Here is an 8,705-nt window from a genome sequence, read left to right as displayed (position 1 = left end):
ATTCGCTGCCTATTTTTAAATACACGGAAACTTCCATCAGCGCGGCGCATCGTGGGAATACAGATTGTAAATCGGGTTTTAAGAAGTCTCGGGTGGTATCTTGGCGAGAGAAGCTGTACAGGGTTTTCTCTGTTAACATCACAGTGCATTGAACCGTTATTAATAAAATAGCTCTCGAGGTTAAAGTGGGAGAAGGAAATCTCATAGGGGGAAGCTGGAGTTTAAGGTTCAAGCTTTGTAGTCTTATATATACATATATATATATATGGAGATATATATATATATGTGCATGGTTTTTTTTTTTCCAAAACGTTTTATTAGGAAAGCTATACCAGACGCATCACTGTACAATGATTAAACATTACCTTTACAATTTATATTCACTTGAAATTACAGAATAAATATAAGCACATCGTTGTACCTCGGTGTGTGCGTGTGCATGGATGTGTGTATGAGAGAAAAACATTAAAAGTGCTTCCTACAAAGCTGTTAGTGACAGGTGCCCAGTAGCTGCTTTTTTTTTTTTTCTTTTTTTTTTTTTTTCTTTTTCCTCCTTTTTTTTTTCTATATGTTCGCGTGTTGCTTTTAGTAGGAAAAGTGCGGATGTCCTCAAAAAAAAAAAAAAAAAAAAAAAAGAACAACAACAAAAAAAAAACAAACCATGGTGTCACGACGAAGCGTCACCGCGCATCCTCGAGGGGTGGGTGGGCCACGTGGGGACAACCCAGGGCTGCGGCCCCGCACCGTTGGGGGGGGGCAGGGGGGAGAGATCCCGTAGGGGGCAGCGGGGTGGTGGTGCGGGTGTGTGTGTGCGAGGGAGGGAGAGAGAAACGAGTGAGACATTCGAGCAAGACCCTCCCCTCCCTTCCCTCTTGCAGTTTCCAGGCATGCAGCAAACTGCGCTCGTTTGCTTCTTTGCAATTTTTTTGTTTGTTTGTTTGTTTGCTTGCTTAAATAAATGTACAGAATCTGTGCCATGATGGGCAAGAAGGAAGCGAGCCACGAAATGCCATCTTCCATCCCTCCTCCCCCCCCCCCCCCCCCTCCTCCCCTCCGAGGGAAAATATAGAGGGAGTTCACTGCAAAACAAAAATAAAAGGGGGAAAAAAAAAATGAAAAAAAAAAAGAGACACACATGGCATTTACTTAATCAGGATCAGTACAAAGATCCCCGATAATAATAATAATAATAATAATATACCTTAGACATGGCACAGTCAAAGTCTCAGTTTCAGTATAAAAAAATAATGATTGATTAACATCTGCTGGCAAAAGTCTGCGAAGGCACTTTGTCGATTAATGATCTGAGAACGGCCCCCCCCCGCTGCACATCTGGCGGGGGGAGCACAGCTGGATCCTCGATCGCATGCGGCGGGGCCGGGCGGGCGGCGGGGCGGCTCAGAACCGGTACGTGGTCTTCTCCAGGACTTCGAGGTAATCCGGCTTGGTTTGGAGTTTGGCCCTTAACTCGAGGTATTCGCTTGTGGGGGTTTGGTGGTCTGAGAAGCCCTTTCCGGCCGCGAAGAGAAGGGTTTCCTTGAGCCTGGCGTCTTGCTGCAGGTCCGGGTATTGCATGCCAGGGGGGTGCACGTGCAGTTCCTTCAGCTTGGGCACGGTGCCGTACAGGCAGTCCACGAAGCCCACGGCGCACGGCGGCCGCTCGCGGTCCCGCGGGGCCCCCCCGCCGCCGCCGCCGCCGCCGCCGCCTCCGCCGCATCCCCCCGCCGCCGCTCCCCCGGGAGCTCCGGGGACCGCCGCCAGCCCTCCGCCCGCGGGGTGCTGGGGATGGACGGCGACGATGGTGTTGAGCTGCGAGCTGGACACGGCCAGGCTCCACTCCTGCTCCTTCTCCAGCAAAGTGCGGTAGTTGGTGCCCGGTTCCTGCGCGGCTCCGGCGGCGGCAGCGTGGGAGAAGCGCTCGCCGCCGCCCCGCAGCAGCTCGGCCGCCTCCCCGCCGCCGCCGCCTCCCCCCGCCGCCTCCTCCTCCTCCTCCCGCGGCTTGTAGATGGGGTTGTTGCACATCTGGGTCACCGGGTGCGGGATGTAGTCGTAGACGTGGCCCGCCGGGGGCGCCTTCTCCGGGGAGCGCTCCCCTCCGCCGCCCCCGCCGCCGCCGCCGCCGCCGCCCTCCTCGCAGAGCCGCGGGCAGCGCAGCGGCACTCCGCCCAGGTCGGCCGCCTCCGCCCGCGGGCCGCGGAACGGCAGCTTCCGCCGGCGGCGGCGGAGCACGAAAGCGAAGAGCCCGGCGGCCACCAGCACGGCGGAGAAAAAGAGGACGAGGAGGCTGAGGATGAGGACGGAGAGCGGCACGGCGGCGCCGGGCGGGGGCAGCTCGTAGGCGGCGGCGCCGGTGGCGGCGGGCGGCGGAGGGGCGGCGGCGGCGGGGGGCGAAGCGGCGGCGGCGGCGGCGGCGGGGCGGAGGGCGGCGGGGCAGAGCGCGGCCAGCTCCAGGGCGCGGAGGTCGCGTCGGGCCAAGCGCTCGGGGCTGGCGCACAGCACCTCGCCCACCACGCTGACTGAGCTGAGGGCCTCCAGCCACTGCTTGAGAGGCACCAGCTCGCAGGTGCAGTCCCAGGGGTTGAGCTTCAGGTCGATCTGCACGATGGCGTGCAGGTGCTCCAGCACCCCGGCCACCGGCAGCGCCAAGAAGTGGTTGTTGCGGAGGTTGAGCCGGGCCAGCGAGGTGCCGGCAAAGGCGTCGGTGGGCAGAGTGCGCAGCAGGTTGTCGTTGAGGAAGAGCAGCTTCAGGTTGGGCATGAGGCTGAAGGCCGCCGGCTGGATTTCCCTGATCAGGTTGTACTCGAAGTACAGGTAATGCAAGCTCTGCAGGCCCCGGAACATGCCCGGGGTGAGCCGCTCGATGTCGTTGCCGTTCAGGTAGAGGCTCTTGAGATTGGGCAGGTTGATAAAAGCCCCGTCCTGCACATAGGAAATGCGGTTGTTCCCCAGGTGTAAGAGATCCAAAGAGGAAAAATTCCAGAAATCGGAGCGGTAGATTTTCTGTATCAAATTCCCGCTCAGGTACAGCTTCTTGGCGTTCAGGGGCCTGGGCAGGAGCTCAGAGATGTTGTGGAAGCCTCTCTCCTTGCAGTTGACCGTCAGGCCCAGGTCGTTGATGTGCAAGCTGCAGGAGCAGCCCGTGGGGCAGATGATGGGGATGGGGGGCCGGGTCTGGTAGGCGGCCACGGGCGGCTGGTTGGGCCCAGGGTACAGCCCACGGGGCGTCGGAGGAGGCCGGGGCACCCGGGGCTGCTTGGTGGGCTTGGGCTGCTTGTTGGAGGTTTTGTATTCAACCGAGGAAGCGGTGAAATGGAAAGAGGACAGCATGGAGGAGGGCTTGGTAGGCCATGCATTCTCCTTGCTGGAGGACAGCTGGGGGATGCCCAGGCTGGCTTCCACCTCGGAGTCGGACAGCATGGGGCACAGCTTGCTCCGCTTGATCTCCCGCAGGTCCTTGCCGTGGAAGTGGAAGGGGGTCTCGCAGGTGATGTCCCCTACCAAGGCGGTGTAGGGGATGCGCTCCAGCCAGCTCTTCAGCTGCACGATCTCACACGTGCAGTTCCACGGGTTCTCCTCCAGCTGAATCTCCATCAGGCTCCTGCCAATGTGGTCCAACATCCCGCGGTACGAGAGCACTTTCAACCTGTTCCCACGCAAGTCCAAGTGGGTTAAGGACACGGACTTAAATAGGTTGGTGGGAAGCATGGGGATGAGATTGTCATTTAGGATAAGGACCCTCAATTTACTTAGGTTTCGAAACGCCCCGCTTTCAATCCGCTTAATGACATTGTAATCTGCCTGCAGATATTCCAGACTTTCCAAACCCAGGAAAGTGTCGTTTCTGAAAATGTCCAATTTGTTCTCGTGCAAATACAACCTCTTCAGGACCCGGAGCCCGTTAAAAGCCCCCGTCTGAATGTCCTGCAGTGCATTGTTCCCGAGGTTAATGGACACAGCGTTGTTTAAGTGAAGAAAACTGTTGGTGTACAATTTCCTCATGGAATTCCTCTGCAGATAAAGTTTAAAAGGTCTCGACCACGACTCTGTTATCTGACTAATATTTATAAATCCCTTGTTGTCACAATGTATATGGAAAAGGCTCTCCTTCACTTCACAGTAGCATGGATCGAAGCAAGGCTCATCCAGTTCCTCCGAGTCCTCTATTAAGGGGATGGGTGTAGTCCATGCTAGAGCAATTGTGCTTAGAAGAATTATCCACCACATCCTTCCTTTGTGAAGCGTCTCTGCCGAGGAAGGTTTCATCATTTGTTGACGTTTACAAAACTGCAATGGGAAACAAAATGCAGATTTTCAGTATCCCTGTCCTGCCCCGCTCCGTACACCAAGCCCCTACCTGCCAGACTTGTGTCAGACTCCTGCAAAGTTCAGCAGTGCTTGGCTGGATGTTCACAACACGCTCTGAGGGTGTCAGATGTGCGAGCCTTGCCCTGATTTATACCTAAGAGATGTTGAAGGTTTAATCACGCGATATCAGCCTCCCTCCGCCCCCCAGGAGGTGCCACCTATATAACCAGGAGAGCACATGCAGACCCTACAGCAACACGAGTACACAGCAGGACGTGTTGCCTCTCTGCCTGCGTTCCACCACAGCACCGTCGTTCACAACCACACGTCGTTGCTACTTGTTTGCAAGGCTTAGAGCCATCATCGCCCGCATGGATACAGGGATATCTCCCCAGTGGGACTCTCTGCTGTCTCACTACAGCTCTCAGGTTGCCCGAGGAGGCTGTGGATGCCCCATCCCTTAGAGGCATTCAAAGCCAAACTGGATGTGGCTCTGGGCAGCCTGATCTGCTGGTTGGTGACCCTGCACATAGCAGGGGGGTTGAAACTAGATGATCATTGGGGTCCTTTTCAACCCAGGCCATTCTAGGATTCTCATCCATGCAAACTCTCAAAGTTACCAAATTCCAGCCCTTCCATCTCTCTCCCTGCCAGCTCCGTGCATTCTGTAGGTAAGTTGGGAGGAATGCGAGGTTTGCTGATGTCCCTACCAGAACGCTTCCCTTCCGGCACCCCCACAATATCTTTAAAGCAGCAAATGGTTAACAACCCTGATTTAAAGGAAAACATTCCCCATCCGAACACAACCACAACATTATTGCAGCTGGTAAATTATCATAGATAGATACATACCACATATTAGTCATTTTAGCTGATTAAAGCGTTTAGAGATGATTAATCTTGCTAAAGCACATGCCCATGCGATCAGCAGATCTAAGGGGAAGTGACAGCTCGGAGGCAGCCAGGATGGAGCGCTCAGCCTGCCTCGGGGTAGGCTGTTCTGTGCCCCAGCACCAAGCAGGAGACCCGGTTAGAAAGCTGAAAGTGGAAGAGAAAATGCCTTGGCACTTACCAGCCGGTAAATTATCTATCCTACTATATGCGCTTCCGAATGAAGGCAGCGTTCTTCTCCAATCAGATGAAAATAATACTGTACTAATGAGATGCAGCTCCTTCAACATACCGTTTCCCCCATCCTTCCACCCGATATTTTAAATGTATGGGCACAGAGCAAATGCTAAGGGCGGCGAGAATAGCGGCGGTGATGCAGCCTTCCTTGAATCCCTGAAATGCCCGTTGGAATTATTCGGAGCGATCACTGCTTTTAGTCTTAATCTCCCAACAGAAAAGGTCCTTTTTGCCTTCCACGCGTGAGAACTGGAACGTTTTGCCCCCCCACTCCCCCCCCACCCCCGTCCCCAAACTTAAGAGCAGAAAGATGCGTTTCGAAGAGAGAAATGCCAAAGGAGAAGAAATCCTTCGGATCAACTTGCAAATGAAACCCTCCCCTGTGGGAAAGAGATGGTTGGAAGCATGAAAAGAGAAATACCCTCTGCAATTAAAGCCAGCATCTAATTGGGGAGAAGGGAGAGAGATGAGAGCTCTATTGCAGTATCAGTCTCTCTGTCTCCTTTGCAAAAATAGCCACTTAAGTTCTTTCTCTTCTGTAATAAAATATTAATAATAGCAATAATAATACTAATGCTAATAATAAATAAAGAGGGTTATTATATTTCCTTTTGGGGAGAGGGGGTGTCTCTGACCCTACGCGAAGACAAAAGGATCCAGAAAGCCGTACTTACCGGTCTGCAGGAGAGATTTTAGCACATCGTTACAGAAAAAAAAAAAGGGGGGGGGGGGGGGGGGGGGGAGGAGAAAGGGGGGGAAAAAAGCCCGAGTTTAAAGCTTGCTGTTCCCTCAGCCTCTCCCTCTGCCTCTCTCCCTCTCTCCACTCCTGCTGAAGCTGAGGCAAAAGAAAAAAAAAAAAAAAAAAAAAAAAAAAAGAACCGAGCCTGCGACGTGCTGGGAATGCAATGAGCCCCTCAATGATCTTCTTTAGGATGCAGAGCTGCTGTTTGGCACACTCAATGGAGGAGGGAACGGAGGGGCTGCTGCTGCTGCTGCTGCAGGCTTCAGCCGCCGCCTTCACCGGGCAGCGCGGAGCGGGAGCGCCGGGGCGCGGCGGTGTCGGATGCGCTCCTTCCCGGGTGTGTGCGGTGTGTGCGGTGCGTGTGTGTGTGTGTGTGTGCGCGGTGCTGCCCTGGATCAGGCTTTTCCACGTCATGAAAATGAGCTTCAAGAAGGGGAACAAATGGAGGGGGCGCGCTTGGCACCAGGTCGGGGGCGCGCATTTGGGAAGCCCTGACTATACATTTTTTTTTTTTTTCTTTCTGCCTTTTTTTTTTTTTTTTTTTTTTTTTTTTAAGAGGGAAGGAGGGGGCTGGTTGGCGGAGAGGAAGTGGGAAATGAGCAGATGGGGGAGGAAAAAAAAAAAAAAAAAGAGCAAGAAGAATCAGAGAGGAAAAAGCCGCCGGGATAGGTCACAATTGGCAACCCCTTCTCGTTTAAATAATGATAAAAATAAAAAACTGACGGAAATCAGAGATGCCCTGACTGCGGGGATGCGGCGCGGAAGGCAGAGCTGTCCCAGCTCAGCCGCTCCGCTCTCCGCGCATCGCCCGCTGCTCCCCGCGCTGCTGCCCGTCCCGCTACGTCCGGCCCCGCAGCTCCTCCAGGACCCAGCAGCCACCCTTCCTCCCTCCCTCCGAGGAAGCAAAGCCCAAAACCTGGCGGCGGAGGACACGCGGCACCTCTCGCATCCTTCCCCTCGGCGCAAGACGGGGCGCGTTCCCATGCGCGGAGTTTGCGCGGAGGCGAAGGGGCCGGCACCTGGGCGCCCCGGGGAGCCACAGGCAGGTAACGGGGCTGCGGGGCGGGAAGGGGGCGCGGCCCGCGGAGGATCCGCGGAGAGGAGCGCAGCGCAGCGGGAGGCTTGCGCGTGTCCGCTCGGAGCTGAAAGTCGCGCGATTCGCGGAAGGAACCGCTGGCTGTTCCTCCTCTGAATGGCACCCGCGGGTCCCCTCTGAGATAGGTCAGGTCAGGGACGCGGCACCCGATGTCCCCCGTATCCCTGATGTCCCTTCTGTCCCCAGAGCCTCCTGCATCACCGCTGCCCCGCGCGTCCCCACCTCCCGCACCCGCTCACGCCCATCCCGGGCACACGCAGCTCCGCGTATCCCCGCACCCATCCTTTGAACCCAAACTCCCCCAGTGCTCGGCCGGGAGAACACTTAACTGCACCCTCGGTTCGGCATCGCGAAGTTGTCGGGCGGAGCTGCAGAGGCTGCGGGGAAAGCCCGGGGGTCCACCCTCCGCCCCGCCGCGCTCTCCGCGGACAGGGGCGCAGCTTCCGCGCCCGCGGCCGGGCACCATGTTTGCCAGGCTCCGCCGCTCTCTTTCGCCGGTGCAATATGGACGCGGCGCTCCCTCCTAATTAAAGTGCTGCATCATTCGTTTGGGTGAAGAGGGAGCGACGTGGGGTATCGGCAGGCAGCGTGCACCTGGCTCCCCTTTAAAAAAAAAAAAAAAAAAAAAAAAAAAAAAAAAAGAAAGGAAGAGAAAGAAGGGGGAACGGGGAGGGGAAAAAGGGCAAATCTCAGCGGTTTGGTCCTTCTGAGCCGGCTGTGAGAAGCGACCTCTTCAGTCCCCGCTTTCGGGGACCGGTGGGGCTGCACCGCCCGCCCTGACCTTGCACCGCCGCTTCCCCGGAGCGCAACTTTCCCCAACGCCCACGAGCGGCGCCCGTTCTTTTCCTCCGGCAGAGCGGCTGCCTCCGAATTTGGGAGCTTTGGGCGGAGAAATGGGGGCAGCCGAGCGGCCGGGGGTGCCTCTCTGCGTTCCTTCTCCGCTCCCACCGTCCGGCGCTCGGCTCTCGAAGGTGGGGGCATCACCTCCCCTGCTGTCACCTGCGGGCGTGCAGAGGGGGGAGGTGTGAGCTGGCCGTGCTGGAAACCCTATGTATGTCATGTATGTCACCCCCCGGTGCCTAGGTCCCCCCCGGGCAAAACCTAGACACGGCCCCAGGCCATTGCTCCTCGAAAGCTGCCCTCTGCATCCCTCACCCCCCTCGGCAGCCTTTGCCTCCACTCTGCTGGTGGTGGTGTTTGTTGGGGGGGGAGGGGGGTGGGAGGGGGTGATTGACAGGAGCTCTGGCTCAGGGTATGGCACTGATGTAACCGAGAATGAGATGTCACTTGGTTATTAATAATAACAATTATTATTGGCATGCGAGTTGTTTCCTTGCAAAAAGCCATCGTGGAGCTGAGCAGTTGGGGAAGATTTGGGTGCCCTCCTGTCTGCCTCTGTGCAGCCTTGGCCATAATTCTTGATATTCACCTTTT

The 8,705-nt window shown here is 56.1% G+C and overlaps 1 protein-coding gene across 1 annotated transcript; it reads right to left on the bottom strand.

Moving 5' to 3' along the window:
• Nucleotides 1-1,398: 1,398 nt before the first annotated feature.
• Nucleotides 1,399-4,266, bottom strand: SLITRK3 (SLIT and NTRK like family member 3; the record flags this gene model as incomplete). The annotated part of the gene is made up of 1 exon (XM_079539609.1): nucleotides 1,399-4,266. The coding sequence occupies one exon, from the start codon at nucleotides 4,264-4,266 to the stop codon at nucleotides 1,399-1,401; it is 2,868 nt and encodes a 955-aa protein (XP_079395735.1).
• Between the last annotated feature and the right edge of the window lie 4,439 nt (nucleotides 4,267-8,705).

Source organism: Tetrao urogallus (assembly GCF_951394365.1).
Source record: "Tetrao urogallus genome assembly, chromosome: 9".
Taxonomy (NCBI): Eukaryota; Metazoa; Chordata; class Aves; order Galliformes; family Phasianidae; genus Tetrao; species Tetrao urogallus.
Note: the sequence above shows the minus strand (reverse complement) of the source record. Positions and strands in the feature narration are given on the sequence as shown.